The sequence below is a fragment of the Anabrus simplex genome, chromosome 1, assembly GCF_040414725.1.
Source record: "Anabrus simplex isolate iqAnaSimp1 chromosome 1, ASM4041472v1, whole genome shotgun sequence".
Lineage (NCBI taxonomy): Eukaryota > Metazoa > Arthropoda > Insecta > Orthoptera > Tettigoniidae > Anabrus > Anabrus simplex.
The window spans coordinates 1,076,082,819-1,076,099,242 of record NC_090265.1 but is presented as its reverse complement, the minus strand read 5'-3'; the positions used below and the strand labels follow the sequence as shown (position 1 = coordinate 1,076,099,242).

The following is a 16,424-nucleotide window of genomic DNA, read 5'->3' as shown; positions in this document are numbered from 1 at the left end:
GTGTCGGTGAGACGTAAAGCCATTAGAAAAAAAATTGTAACTGTAATATTGTACATAAAGCTCTATTTTTTATATGTAGCATAGGAAACACCACCTCTCTAAAATAATGCAGTTTTTGATAGTAAAAATGATTTTCTCTAACGTTTTTTGATTATAAATTTCTCTTTTTTCAAAGAAGGAAAATATTTATTTGAATTATCACTTCATAAAATAAAGGTGCATTAATTTACATCCATAAAATGTCCGAAGCATGGCCTTCAAAACAAAAAAATGCCCATCCAATTTGCATAAATTGAACAGAAATTATTACGAATAATTTACTGCAAGGTAAAAAGTGTTCATTAGGCCTTGGCGGTATAAGACATGGACACCGCGTATGAGGCTGGCGGTCACAGGGTTAAAATAAACTTGGAGTGCACTGAAATTACCGAGTCTGAAGTAATGTACTATTATCAAGATCCGAGCCGTGCAATTAGGGGCGCATAGCTATGAGCTTACATCCAGGAGATAGTGGGTTCAAACTCCACTGTCGGCGGCCCTGAAGATGGTTTTCACACCAGGCAATTGCTGGGGCTGTACCTTAATTAAGGCCACTGCCGCTTCCGTACCATTCCTAGGCCTAAGATCTGTCGGTGTGATGTAAAGCAAATTTAAAAAAAAAAAAAATCAAGATCTGATACGTTCCGAAGGTTGAAGTAATATTCAATATTACACATTTGACAGATTGATGAAGCAGTGTAAGTAGAAACACAGTTGGGCAGTAGTGATTAGATACAGAAGTTTTTCGCTATTGGCCTTTGAAATAATGTGGAATATTTAAAACATTAGAATGTTATAAAACAAATGAACTTCAGTCAATTAAAAGGGGAATAGGTTTCCGACTACGTTCCGCCTTTCCAGATAGGAAATTACTGAGTGTTCCAGCACCACTGCATCCCTGTTCATGGGGCAGCAGAGATAATCAAAGTTTAAAACAAGGTTATGTTTAAGCCTATGTCATACAGAAGTTATAAACTGAAGTGCCTTTAATTGCAGCATAACAGTTGTTTACATCCTGAGCACCCCATCCTTTTTGCCTATTTTTATTTTTAATGTAGATTAAATTAAATTACATCTATTTGGTATTTCAGATTAAATTTTTCCCGTAGTTACAGTGTGACAAAGAATCTCTTTGAGGTTTCTTTAAAGGAGCAAATAAGAACAGCCTCTTCAGTGAATAAGCAGAAAAGGAAATAGACCTACACAATAACGAGTATGAAAAATTATCTTAGCAACTATCACAGTCAGGCATTCAGTGTGTGTTGTTTCTTGGGAAAATGCCTTCTGACGTGGTTATATAGACTGTTCACACCATACTGTATACGTGTTGACACAGTTAAGCGAGCAAGTTGGCTGGGAAGTTAGGGTCACATAGGTGTGAGCTTGCATTCGAGAGATGGTGGGTTCAAATCCCACTGTCGGCAGCTCTGAAGGTGGTATTCCGTGGTTTCCCATTTTCAAACCAACCCAAACCCCATGGCGCAACAGCCCCGAAGGGCCATGGCCTACCAAGTGACCACTGCTCAGCCCGAAGGCCTGCAGATTACAAGGTGACGTGTGGTCAGCACGACAAATACTCTCGGCTGTTATTCTTGGCTTTCTAGGCCGGGGACGCCATCTCACCGTCAGATAGCTCCTCAATTGTAATCACGTAGGCTGAGTGGACATCGAACCAGCCCTCAGATTCAGGTAAAAATCCCTGACCTGGTCGGGAATCAAACCCGTGCCTTCCGGGTAAGAGGCAAGTACGCTACCCCTACCCCCCCGGGGCCGGCTTTCTACTTTCACACCAGGCAAATGCTAGCTAGGGCTGCACCTTAATTAGGGCTACAGCTGCCTTCTTCCCAATCCTAGCCCTTTCCCATCCATACGTCACCGAAAACTTTTAAAGTGTTACTGCAATGTTAAGGTAAGGTAAGGGTTATTCTGCCCGAAGGCAGGTCCGAACCTCCGCAGAGGTGTTCCTGAGCCGGAGTTTACGTGCGGTAGGGTGGCCAGTTCCTTTCCGCTCCTCCATTCCCCTACCCCCCACCAACAGCGCGTGGCAACCCATCCAACTCCTGACCACGCCCAATGTTGCTTAACTTCGGAGATTTCACGGGATCCGGTGTTACAACACGGCTACGGCCGTTGACCTGCAATGTTAAACCACTAGCATATTTAAAAAATACAATATTTCTGTATAGTCCACAATAATTTTACATGGGTGCTTTTTTAAATATATATATTAGTGATGGGCAGAGCTCTCTCTCGAGACCGATTCTGTGCTGCGATATGTGCAATGGTCCAGTAACTATGAATGTAAGCGTGGTAATATATCATCAGCAGTTATTGCGTGAAATAACGTTCTCATATGGAAACGTTTGTGCTGATAAGTATTGTCAAAGGCCTGGAAAAGTACTGTATGTTTAACTACAAGCCCCTTAATACCATTAACGAAAGTGAAAACAGAATGACATTATCTTAAACTGTTCACGAGTTATTTGAGGTGAACATCTTATGTGAATAACCCTGTATAATTTGTTAATAACTGTAGATTGGATACACACCTACCTGGATACCTCGTAATTGTTGTCGACAGGGTAGTTTCTTGTGAGGCAAACTGGGTCGGAGGAGTTCTCTGTGATGATTTCCCTTCAGTGATATGTGTTTTTAAGCGCTGGATCATCCCAGAAGTATTTCACTTATTTTGAACAAACAACACAGCGGGCTGTGCTATGTGATATCTCTTCAAAATAATCCCTCGTCCATGACTTACGTTGCATTTCGGACCTCGTCTTGAAGTTGGCACGTACAGTTAGACACAATACACAAGCACTGGTCAAATGGATATTGAATGTGGGGTCTGATAAATTATGAGTGAGAACGATGTACACCTACAGTAGCAGTCAGTTTCTGTATTTAACCTACTCATTTGTGTATTTACCGCTGCATACTATGCCAGAATATGTTTCCTTTATAATTATGTTAAACAGCATCAGTAATAGACCTCGGTAGAAATGAACTGCCTAATCGCTCGCCGACACATATGTACAGAAGGGTGAAGGCCCATGATTGGCTACTTGCATACTCGGCACAAACAACATTCAACTCATCTACTTATAGGCCTACGACATACTGCTCGCCACACACTGCGAGGACAATGCTCTCAAGATCTGTCAACATTTCTTGCGAGAACCAGGTGCTTGCGCTAGTCTTGAGAAATCTCAAGCCCCCTTCTCAGACTGTCCATCATTAATACACACATATACATATAAATGATGATTGCTATGAACTAGTACATCTTGATGTCTACACCCTTTACTGCTCATGTGAAAGAGATTGTTTATCATTGTCCACAGAGCCGTATATGAGTTCCTATTCTGCATGTTGAGTGGCTTTCCCCCAAAAACATTGGATCCCACAACATCCCAGTTCCTGCTCATCATCATGAGGAATTTTGCCCGGACCATGAAGAAGACGAAGCTTGATCTTCAAACACAACTACTACAACAGCCTCTCTCAGCTTCTTTTTCAAGCAATGATCCAGAGTTTGTCTGTGAAAAGTGTACTGTAAGTATCCTACTGTTATTATCATTTCAGTGTTAAAAAATGTCTATGTATAATAAAACAACTAATAATAGCAAAATTTAGTTTTATTTTAAAAAGTGTAAAATATTATGAATAATTTTAAAAAGATAGCCTCAGGTACCTGAGAGGCAGCATTTCTGGACGTATGTACCTGTTAATTCTTAATCTACAATACTACATTCTCTCCACAAACCCTTGTAGTGGATAATAGCAATTTGGAATTGCCTTGTATACGAGAAGGATCAAATATAAACTGAAATTTTCACCCAGTAACTGAAGTACCAAAGGGCCAAGTTTATGACCTTGAGTGGAGAGTGATAGGGATTTGTGGAGCAGATTCCTTGTCCAACACATGTGGACAGGCTTTCCTCTTATCAGTTGCAAAATGAGTGAGCAAGAAATGCATGGACTGATGCATTTCATTTTTCAATGCATCTTCTTGAAGTTTTTGCCAAAGAAGGCATCAGAACTGCTGAAATACTGGGAATACTGCAGGCACAGTTTGTGGAATAAACCCTTTTAAAGCCAAATGTCTGATCGGCATTCAAAGTTATTGGGGCGGAAAGTTATGGAAAACAAACCACACCACCAATGGCCCCAGCCAAGTGTCATGGAACAAAATGTTCATGCTGTTCGTTACTTTTTTGAAGCAGATGGCCACATAAAGGTTTCCAAAATTGCATCAGCAGTAGGAGTAATTTAGTGCTCAGTCCATCCTCAGTGATGGCCTTGACTACTGGAAATTGTCTGCACGGTGGAATTCTAGTCTCCTTAAATACATGCTTGTGTGGAAAATTTCCATAAGCTCCTGATTTGCTTTGACAAATGCATGTGGGATTTTTTATTGAAAAGTTATATTCCTTGGGTTTAGATTCCATGTAAATTTGGAGTCTCAACCAAAATATCAACAGTCATGTAATACAACAAGCTGACTATGGACATGATAGGCCTATAGGCTTTTGGGCTTATGCCGTGTCAAGAAAATAAGGTGAAATTCTTTACGTTTGCAGAGAACTTTGCTCTGCGTCTTCAGGAGAAAATCTCAACTGTTCAGGAGAAAGGCTTCTTAAGGTATGAGGTTTGAATTTAGACGTTATAATAGAAGTGGAAGTGGTACGTTCATTCATCACCAAATGGCTCACCGGACGCAGTACAGCACTAGCGTTCAAAGCGGAAGCTGACGTAACCATCAAAATCAGTCTGAGAAGGAGTCTCATAACAGGAGTACACACATATAAAAGTATGACATAGACACAAGCCTGGAATTAAACATCTGGCGATGAGGAACGTACAAATTTGGGAAACGCCGAAACAAAATAACAATAGTGAAGAGGCAGGGAAGGGAACTACCTACGTAAATCCTTAATGGCTGGCAACCAAGTAACTGATAGCTAGCGTCCCTGTTGAAATTGTTAGGATTTCTATGTATTTCCGTAGCTTCCCTTATAACCCTAGAACTGTAGTATCTAGTGTTGGTAAGAGCTCTAGCATCTTGGAACACGACATCATGACCCGACGATAGAGTGTGCTCAACTATTGCTGATTTGTCTGGCTGGTTGAGACGAATATTAGGTTCATGTTCTTTGACACGAGTACCAATGGACCGACATGTGTGGCCAATGTATACCTTGGCGCAAGTACAGGGAATTTCGTATACCCTAGGATGTAAAAGTGGGGACAATTTGTCCTTGGTTTTACCCAGACTGTGAGCAGTTTTAGTGACGGTGCCAAACACGGTTTATATATTGTGTTTGCGGATGACCTTGGCAATTCGATCTGTGGTTCTGTGAATGTAAGGCAGGTAGGCAGTTCCGTTCACTTCTTCCTTCTGTGAGCTTTGCTTGATCGTTTCTCTGACCCTACAACTTGTGTTTCCAACGCCACCGTGAAGCTCTTAAGGCAATCTTTAATTCCAAAAGAGAAGGCTAAACATCTGTCCCCGTGGGACACAGTGCCACCTAGATTATATGGACTTCCTACGTATGCTCTGGCTAAATACCTAAGGAAATTTCTTCAGCCACACATAGGATGTACTGAATCATACATTAGGGACTCTCGGTATTTCGTCAACAAGTTGTCAACCATTACCCTTCAACCTAATCCACTTTTGGTGAGTTTCAGTGTGGAGTCCTTGTTCACTAAAGTGCCGATTGACTCGGTCATGTCTCTCATTGAACATCTGTTCCCTGAGGAAAGTACTAAGCTATTTTACCACTGCATGACTTAGCTATTTCTCGTGGAATGGGAACTTTTACTAACAGACGGGCGGAGTGGCTATGAGAAGTCCACATTTGCCTGTAGTGGCTAATTTCTTTATGGAGCATTTTGAGGAGGAGGCTGTTTCTTCCCCCCCCCCCCCTCCCCCCCCCCCCAAAAAAAACCCACGGCACTTAACGCACTTGAAAGGGGCTGGGCCTGCCCGGCGACCGCTGCTGAGCCCGAAGGCCTGCAGATCACAAGGGGTCGTTGGTCAGCATGACGCATCCTCTCAGCCGTTATTCTGGGCTTTCGAGACCGGGGCTGCCATCTCACCGTCAGATAGCTCCTCAATTCTAATCACGTAGGCTGAGTGGACCTCGAACCAGCCCTCAGGTCGAGAGAAAAATCCCTGACCTGGCCAGGAATTGAACCCGGGGCCTCCGGGTGAGAGGCAGGCACGCTACCCCTACACCACGGGGCCGGCAGGCTGTTTCTTCAGCGCCCGTCAAACGTATGATTTAGTGGAGGTATGTTGATGATACATTTGTGGTCCTGAGAAACTTCATCTATTTCTAAACCACCTAAATCAGCAACATCCTTCAATTAAATTCAGTATGGAGACTGAGTCGGACGGATGCCTTTCCTTCTGGGATGTTCTAGTAAGAAAGCATCTATCGTAAGCCTACCCATACAAATCGCTGTCTTCATGCAGATTCTCACCACCATCCAGCACAAAAGCAGGGCATTCTCACAACACTCACCAAGAGTGTGAGACAAATTTGTGACCCATCAAATATCCAGCTGAAAATCGGCATATTCAAAGTCACATTCATGGGTAATGGTTACAGCGATTTGCAGATTCATAGAGCCCTGCATCCCAGAGAAATGACCAAGCAAAGCACACAGAAGGAAGAAGTGAAGGGAACTGCCTACCTGCCTTACATTCGCAACACCACAGATCGAATTGCCAAGGTCCTCTGTAAACACAATATAATAACCGTGTTTGGCACCATCGCCAAAATTGCTCACAGCCTGGGTAAAACCAAGGACAAACTTGCGCCAAGGTATACATTGGCCAAACATGCCGGTCCATTGGTACTTGTATCAAGAAACATGAACAAAATATCCCTCTCAACCAGCCAGACAAATCAGCAATATCTGAACACGCTCTATCGTCGGGCCATGATGTGTTCCAAGATGCTAGAGCTATTACCCACACTAGACACTACAGGTCCAGGGTTATAAGGAAAGCTATGGAAATACGTAGAAATCCTAACAATTTCAACAGGGACGTTGGCTGTCAATTACTTGGTTGCCAGTCATTAAGGATTTATGTAGGTAGTCCCCTTCCCTGTCCCTTCACTATTGTTATTTTGTTTCAGTGTTTCCCAAATTCGTACGGTCCTCATCGCCAGATGTTTCATTCCAGGCTTGTGTCTGTCATATTTTCATATGTGTGTACTTATGTTATGTGACCTCTTCTCAGACTGTTTCTGATGGTTCCGTCAGTTTGTGCTTTGAACGCTAGCGCTGTACCGCGTCCGGTGAGCCATTTGGTGATGAATGAACGTACCACTTCCACTTCTATTATAACGTCTAAATTCAAACCTCATACCTTGAGAAGGCTTTCTCGAACAGTCGAGATTTTCTTCTGAAGTTCTCTGTGAAATGTAAAGAATTTCACCTTATTTTCTTGACACAACATAAGAAGCCTATGTCTTGTCTATGAGTACGGGTCGTGAAAGCATCAATGGCAACGACCTGACTGTTTGAATTGAGTGTTTTAAAACATGGTGATAAAGCTGGGCACATCTACCTTGACTCTGTAAGCTCTGCCAGTAGGTAAGCTTTTTACTGTCCATTAGCAATGTTGGTAACAATATCGTGTGTATTTCCCTAGTCTGTTCATTGTACAGACATGCTGTTGATGTGACATATTTTGTAAAACATATATTTTCACATTGGACTTAAAACTTCATAAACATTGTGTTGATTTTATCCTGTTAAGCCTGAAATCATAAGTTACATTCGAGTAATCATTGTCTTAAGTGCTGCTGAATTTTGAAAAGTATGTCTGTACAATGAACTCCAAGCATGTTACTTTTTCATTCATTATTTTGTGCTGCATATTTTGTGCAGTTATCTGTAAATTGTTTGTTTAATATGTTTTTATAACATTGTGTCTCAGTGTCTCTACATCAGAATAATGTTGCTCTCTTTTTTTTTTTTAGGATGATACAACAGTTCATGCTAGCATGACGGAACTGCTGAAAATACCAGGTTTCAACCCATTCAACATACCTGTTGAAATGCTAAAGAAGTAGTTGTGGTTCCATTGTCAGCTGTGATTAATGCTTTTTCCCACTTGTGATTATTTAGTAACAGCTGTCTTTTTGTACATTTCTGTTACTTCAACATATATTTAGTGACTTACCATATTGGCCCGAACATAAGACAGCTTCACATCTAAGACGACCATGAATTTTTGAAAGGTATTACAAAAAAAATTAAATAGTGAATGTAATTACAACCTCTTCAAGCTCTCCTAAAACTAATGATAAGATAATTAAATAAGCCCTGAAGTAAGATCTAAGAACAGAAGTTGTATTTAATATAAGGATATTGTGGGCTATCATCAGTGTAACACTGATAGGCATCCAGATTTATCGGTATAATCTGCCAGTAACCATTACTGAGTGGATTGATCACACGTACTAATGTGCTACGACTTTGTAGCTATGCTCTGCGTTCAGGAGACAAATGGGTTTGAGCCCCAGCATCAGCTGTCCTGAGAATGGTTTACTGTGATTTCCCATTTTCACTTCCAGTCAAATGCTAGGACAGTTCCTATTCATAGACCACAGCTGATTCCTTTCACCACCTTACCCATTCATTCACTATCATTCATTCATCTTCATTAGCTCCTCAATTGAGGTTGGCATCAGGAAGGGCATCTGGCCATAAAACATGCCTTATAATTTCATCTTGCCTCTTCCCGAACCCCATATCAGGAAACAGGACTACAGGTTAGACATAAAATCTGCCGGTAGGCATTGCGCAGTGGTAACATAAATAACAAGCCTGTACATTTTGGGAACAGTACAAATAGGTCTTTACAAAAATGAGTTTTCAAATGTTAGGCTGCACATATACAACAACTGTGGTTTTTATTAGTACATTGTCTGATAATCGGGCCAATATGGCAATCATTCTACTGGGAGAGCAATTTATTTTGCCCAAAAGTCATGGTAAGTAACTTGTCTGCCTGACCTTTCTCTCCTCCAGGCAAGGCATGGACAGGATGTGGAAGCAAGCTGACCAAACTGTAAGCATGCTAAGCTTTGGAAAAGAGAAAGTGAGAGCAAAGAAATATGTATTACAGTGTTATTAACCATTAGCCCTCCCTTTTTTTATATGAACAGGCTTGCCTCACCAGCTCCACTTAAATATCTACTTACAGTTGGACAAAAGATGTTGCAAAGATATGCACTGCAAATATATTAACAAAATAGGACCAGTTATCTCGCTTTGCACTAATCACACACCATGCCCTAACTTTTTCATCATGCAACTGAACTTTGTGATCTGTGTGAGGATTTTTACTGTCCCAATGCCGACAATTCTGACCATTCACCTAGCTCAGATGAAACAAAGCTTCATCACTCATTAAAAAAATTAAGTGCAGGATCCTCACTTCCATCATGTATGGATTGTAAAATTCACCTGCAAAACGCATCTGGTCAATAGTACAATTCAATTTATGATCTGCGGATATTTTTTTACGGGTGAAAATTGATCATTTTAAGGCCATTACACACAGAACCTATAAACATGCCACATGCTTGGGAGAGCCACTGGATCAACTTTTTTCAGACTCGGTTCCATCCTCGCTCAGATATCTTGAAGCCATACTCGGTGAGAGCTTGTTTAGGACATTGGTTCTTCCTATCAGAAACGGAACCTGTTTTTCTCCACTTCTTAAACAACCTCATTACAGTAGTTTTTGATGGCCAAGGAGCCTCCGCATAGTGACGCTAAAAATTATGAAAACCTTTTTCAATGACTTCTTTAACCTTTTTTGCTTTCAAGCTCTCAGCTGATGGATGTGTGAAAACTGTCAGCCATATTTACCACACTGTGCACACACACTTCTTTAAAATTACATGGAAAGCACACTAATAAAGATATCAACATGAATGTTTGTAAACTTATAGAGTATACGTCACTTACTATCGCTGCAAGTAACTCATGTCTCTAACGCAAACCGGTTCAATGTTTAAAAAATAACAAGTGTGAAAACAAAGTTACGAGTTTCAGATTTTGAAACTTTTGAAGTTTTCTGGGAAATATTGTTCATTGCCCAAGTTTGTGATTGATGTTAGTAGAAAGGCTATATTATTGTTTACTAGCATGGTAAATATCAAGATTCTATGTGCATTAGATCCAAGGATAGATTAAAATGTGTAAAGTGATGTATCACTGAAACATGTCAGTCATTTTTGCATAAAATGCACATTTCTTACTGCAGTGAGGATTTGCAAAATTCTGCTTCCTTTGCCCATGGGACAGTCGAAATACAAGTGAACATTATGTTAAACAAGAGTGAAAGTCTAGAAGCTCTTATAACCCAAAATGTCCAGCACATCCCACGGTTTGACCCACAAAAGCACTGCTTCCGCTTCTCCATATAAAGCAATCAATGGCTTTAGATCTGCACAGGTATGCCACTAGTGGAGATTGTATTGAAATGATGTTTCCAGTACTGTGTTCATATTTTCATAGTTTTCTTTTAAATGAACAGAGTGAGCAATGGGTACAAAAGTTTTTAAATTTCCATTATGCAGAAGAACAGCCTTCATATTTTGCTTGGAAGAATCAGTAAATAGCCTCCAGTCTGATACAATATTATAGCACTGTGTAGATATCTTCTCAAGTTAGCTATTTATTTAAATATCACCCTGGATTATTTTAAAAAGTGTCGTGAAGGAGGCTGGCAGGCTAGTGCCCAGCATTCAAATGAGCCACATTTCTTCACCTCATTATTTCAGGGTTCTGTTCAGGTAGGATTCTTAAATATTTACCCTTTATGAGTAGCACTGTCAGATGGCACCTACCTTCTCAGAGTTACCCCAGTTTATTGTAGACATCCAGAAGTTGTAGCACTGAAACTATGATTCCCTTATTCAGAGTTGATAATAGCTGCTAGCTGCTTTTGGAAATCTAAAGGCAAATGTAGGAAGTTTATGTCACATACGGCAATCCCTTTCTTGATGCGTATCCGGTAATTCCTGAAATCCATATGTGTAGTCAGGATTGTTGACTTTTCCCGTGAAATAAGTAGGCTTTGTTGACACCCACCAAAATGTGACCCTGGTGCAATAGGCTGATTGTCCTTCATTTTCCAACAGATGCCCTGTTTCTTCTATCAAGTGCCCATTAATACTGTCCTGTACAAGAAGAGCCAACTTACATTTTCCAAAATGTGCTACTCAAGTTGTGTGCAAGAGATTCATCCATTGTTTCTTTTAACCACAAGTGTGAATCCTTGAGAAATTTTACTTTCAGCATTTTCCATTTTAGAGCAACATTGTATGGTAATATTTCCTGTCTCTTTTGAAGAAAAATAATCCAAGTGACATGAGTAGTATGAGAGTTTCTTTGATACCATGAAGTTTGGCCTTCTAGCTACTGTACTTGTATAGGGAGTATAAATTAAGACTTTGTAGCGGAGTACAGAGGAAAAGGAGTGCAGAGAAGTGGAGATAGTGAGTGGACATTTGTCTCAGTGAAGCGGCATGATTACTCCTATCAAAACTAAACCAAACTGAACTTACCAGCTATATACATGCTCAGAACCAATAAATGTAATGAAAATAATAAAGCAAAACATAAACTAGTAAATGAAACTGAACTCATCAGTATTTACAAAAAAATTTGAAAGTGAATTACTTGAGCTACAATGCAAGCTTCATATCTTGTAATGAGATTATAAAACACAATCTATTTTTAATTCTTCTGCAGTTCACGAATTATTTCTGTAAACTTTGCCTTTGAGATTTCCCCATAGATAAGTCACATGTGCTTAACATCATCCTGCCATACCTTTTCTCTTCTTCAGTCAGTTCAGCAAAAAATGGTTTGAGAATGTCGTGAATATAATGGTCGAAAGTAATCATGTCCTGGAAAAATATTGGACCAATAATCGTCGGGCACTAATAACACACCATACACCCATCTTCACATCGTGCAGGGGTGTCGACTGTAAAACGTATAGGTTCTCTGTATCCCAGATCCTATTGTTTGGTCAATTAACATATCCACTCAAATGAAACCATGCTTCATCACTCATAAAAAGGAAGTTTGGATCCACGATACCATCGTGGACGCTATTCATTAGCCAATTGCAAAATCTTATGTTTGCAGTGAAATCTGTAGGCTTTGTTATGGACTGAATGAGGCCGGTAAGATCGTAAATGTAATAATTTTGTTACATGCTTACGAATGTGAAATACCAGTTTCCTGAGCTACACTCCAAAGAGACTTAAGTGGACTGACTTGCAGTCTTTCCTGTAGATCTTCTAACCTCCCCTGTGTGAGAGCTGTTCCCCTTCCTGTTTTTTCTTATTAGTTACGGAACTAGTACTACGCCACTTGTGAACGATTTGTTGCACGTAACTTTTTTATGGTACGTCGAACCAGGAAACTGTCTGTGGAATTTTCAAAGATGCTTTTTGACAACTTTCTTCTTCTTGTGCAAATAGCACTTGATCAAAAATATTCTCTGTGCTGTAGTGTACTTAACCATCATGATAATAACCTTACAATGCCCCTTAAAAGACCAATAGTTACTAGCGAACAGAGCGACAGAGCTAAACATATGCTGCATCAGCTGTCAACACTTCTCATCATGCCAAGCATGACTCGAGCCATATGGCGCTTGCTTGGGGATGCCCACAGCCTGAGACCAGAAGTGTGAAGTCTTAAATTATACTCCCTGTATTTTTTTACCATGAGCCCATGGCTGAGGTTTAAATGCCAATGTTTTCTTGTTTGTTTGTCTTAACTCTTGTCCCATTTCCCTACAGGGTCGGGTATGAGGTGAGGTGAATCTATCGTGGCGGGTTTTTATGACTGGATGCCCTTCCTGACGTCAACCTCATCAGAGGAGTTAATGAGATGAAATGAGTGTTGTGGTAAATGATAGTAGGAAGAGAGAGGGTGAAACCTGGTACTGGCACATGCCTACTCCTGTCGAATAGCACCAAGGGGCCTACTCAAGACTTAACGTCCCCATCTGATGGATGAAGCACCATCAACCGCATTATATGCCCTCAATCCATATGAGCACTGCAGAGAGGTTTGGAAATTAATCCAGGCTTTTGGCACGCAACCTAGTGATTAGAAATGGTATACTACCACCTCCCCTACCCTGCTGGTCAACATTCTGTGGTAAACATTTTTCGACCAAGAGGACTCGAACTGGCTAACCACAGTGTCAGACCATTTAGACTTCAATGCCTTAACAATCATGGCCACCAGGCGGGCATTGAAGTGCAATCCACTCATAGTAATACTGGAATGGCGGGCATTTAAGTGCAATCCACTCATAGTAATACTGGAATGGTTCTCCCGTATTATTACGGTAATATACATCTGAGTTCTTGTCGAATTTCATTTTAGTGGGCATAACTTATTGATCATTATATCCTGATAAGTATTGGAAAGAAACAAGTGTCATATCAAATCACAGCTCCTCTTTCTGTCGCTCTCTTTTCCCACAATGTCCCGCCATTATGTTGATCCTATTTTGTGTCCCTTCACTTGTTCTTATCAATCTATATGTGACTTTATTTTCTAAGTGTAATCAAATCAGTATGGAGATGATATTTTGTATCTGACATCTACAGTAGGATGTGTGTTAAGGAGGGGGGAGAAACAAATGATAAAAGACTGATGGGTAATTTATGTTACTTTGTATATAACATTAAAAGTTACTTCAATTCTCCTTTGCATTTGTCTAATTTTAGTACTGATTCCTTTACCTCATAAGCATTGACTACCACGTGTATGCGTAAGTCTTTTCCAGTTTCACTAAGAGATGGCGCAAGCGAACAGTACTCAGCGTATGAATTTGACACATACGTCAGTTTGTTCGTCTGACATTAACCTACCAACATGCACAAGCTGAGTCCGCCAAACACTAGCATCTGTGTTGTATCGTTCAATGATCATATCGACGTTTGTGCCTGAAAAAGAACATTTGCGGCATGCATTGCTTTTCTTATTTAATCAAAAGGAAAAGGCTGTGGAAAGTCATTGTTTGCTGGTAGAAACATATGATGAACACGCTCCATCGGTTAGAACATGTGAGACATGGTTTCCACAATTTAAACATGGTGATTTCAAAGTGAAAGACAGTGCGCGCTCTGATAGACCACAAAAGTGCAAAGACAAGCAATTGCAGGCAAAACCATTAATGCACAATGCTATCGTCAACATATCACGCATTGATGGAAAGATGAATGGGCCAGAAAACATCACAAAGTGATTTTGTTACACAACAATGCACCGTCTCACACAGCAAAACCATTGAAAGACACTTTGAAATCGCTTGGATAGGACATCCTTCCACACCCGCCGTACATCCCTGACCTGGCGTCATCTGACTATCACCCCTTCCCATCAATAGGGCATGCGCTCGTAGAGCAGCACTTCAGCAATTTCGAGGAAGTAGGAAAATGGCTCGACGAATGGTTTGCTGCAAAAGACGAGCAGTTTTTATAGCATGGTATTCATAACTTACCTGAAAGATGGGCGAAGTGTTTAGAAACCAATGGCCAATATTTTGATAAACAAAAAATGAATTTCCCTTGAAAACCACGTGTTTTCTTTGCCACAAAAACCAGCAGAAACTTATGCACAAACCTGATATATGCCAGAGAAACTGTGTTGTAGATATGGCAAGGGATTAGGGGGTCCGAACACCCTCCTGACCATAACAGTTTACAACAACTAGAATAATAATATAAATTAAGATCTGTAATTACACTGACCTGTGAATTCAAACTTTCTGATCATTGCATGAAGTTTACATAGTAATCTTTTATATTTTGGGCATGCTGATTCCGGAACTGAATCAGTTTTCCCCTATCACATCAGGTTTTTGTGCAAATTCAAAATGAAAATTTGATAAAAACACAGCTAAATGGACGAAAATTTACCATGCATTAAGCCTCATTATGTACTGAGAATGGTAAGTCTACGGTTTCAATTTTAAATGTCCTACCTTAATATAAGAACGTCTTCGCCTTGCTTTCCTTGTGTGAGGAGTAGTTTGACCTTCCCTCTTTAGTAACCAGCAGTAATCTGCTAGCATGTTTTTGTTCTATTTTCCTTGATATCTGTGTTCCATTTCCTGTAGATCCTGATGGAATCTTTCTCCTTGCTCTTTGCTCAGCATTCCTAGGTTCTCAGGGAAATAGTCCAGATGTGAATGTAACATGTGCACTTTCAAGCTCATTTTGCAGCCTAAATGTTGGAAAGACACAAGCAATCTATGCACCATTTCTTTGTAGTCTGAATCCTTTGTTTCCAAGAAAGATTTTGACCATATTCCGGAATGCTGTCCATGCCAATATCTGTGCAGCGCACATAACGTCTTCAAAATTAGAATCAGAAAGACGTTTTCTGATATCTGGACCTGTGAAAATACCCTCCTTGTTTTTAGAATTACTGATGCCTGGGAATCGTTGACACAGGTACTGAAAGCATTCACCTTCATTGTTTAGGGCCTTAACGAATTGCTTCATAAGCCCTAGTTTGATATGAAGCGGAGGTAACAGTATTTTGCTCTTGTGAACAAGAGTTTCTTGTTTTATGTTTTTCGATCCTACAGTCCATTGTCTACGTGGCCATTCTTTTTGAGTCCAGTGATGTAACCTTGCTCGACTGTCCCACTCACACAGAAAGCAGGGTGCTTTGTGTAACCTCCTTGTAAACCTAACAGAATACCTATCACTTTGAAATCACCACACTCTTGTATTCCTGGTACTTCAGTTTACACAACAGCATTTCAAGATTTCCATATGTTTCTCACATAATAACTGAATGAGCAACAGGCATGGATGCAAGTTTGTTTTCATTGTGAAGAAGGATGCACTTCAAACTACGCTTGGAGGCGTCGATGTAAAGTCTCCAGTCAGTAGGATCATACTGTGGTGCTCCTAGTTTTAAGATAACCTCCAGAATGTTGTTGCAGTAAACCAAAGCTCCCTATTCAGAAAAGAAGGGTGTAAATTCTTGGTCGCGATGTCTGTACCAATAGTACATCGTCCCTGGTGCAACATGTTCCTTTCACGAAGTCTAGACCCGAGTAACTCGGCAGATTCCTTTGTAAGGCCAAGATCTCGAACGGAGTCGTTTAATGCACTTTGCTCAAACAATTTTTTCTTTTTCAACACATTCAGGGGAGGAATCACAGTCAGAGTTAGTGCCTGCCATTTCTGCGTCAGTTTTAGAAGAGGGACAATTCTGTAAATGTTCTGGACACTATGGTACTAGTGTATCAGGGCCATGAGGAACGGGTAAAATTGCAGATCGAATATTGCTTGGATACA

At 40.5% G+C, this 16,424-nt stretch overlaps 1 protein-coding gene across 2 annotated transcripts in view; it reads left to right on the top strand.

Annotated features, from left to right (window-relative positions):
- The window catches only part of LOC136858005 (uncharacterized), a 40,208-nt gene extending 26,395 nt beyond the window's left edge, over positions 1–13,813 (top strand). Inside the window, exons 5-7 of one of the 2 annotated variants that reach the window (XR_011017589.1) lie at positions 3,381–3,591; positions 8,040–8,300; positions 12,894–13,813. Coding sequence is in view for 1 of the 2 variants with exons in the window: in XM_068225402.1 (XP_068081503.1) it covers positions 3,381–3,591; positions 8,040–8,132 (304 nt within the window). In the remaining variant the exon portion in view is untranslated. Of the gene's footprint in view, positions 1–3,380; positions 3,592–8,039 lie in introns of both variants that reach the window. The other variant, XM_068225402.1, reaches the window with a different exon arrangement.
- The last annotated feature ends 2,611 nt before the right edge of the window (positions 13,814–16,424 follow it).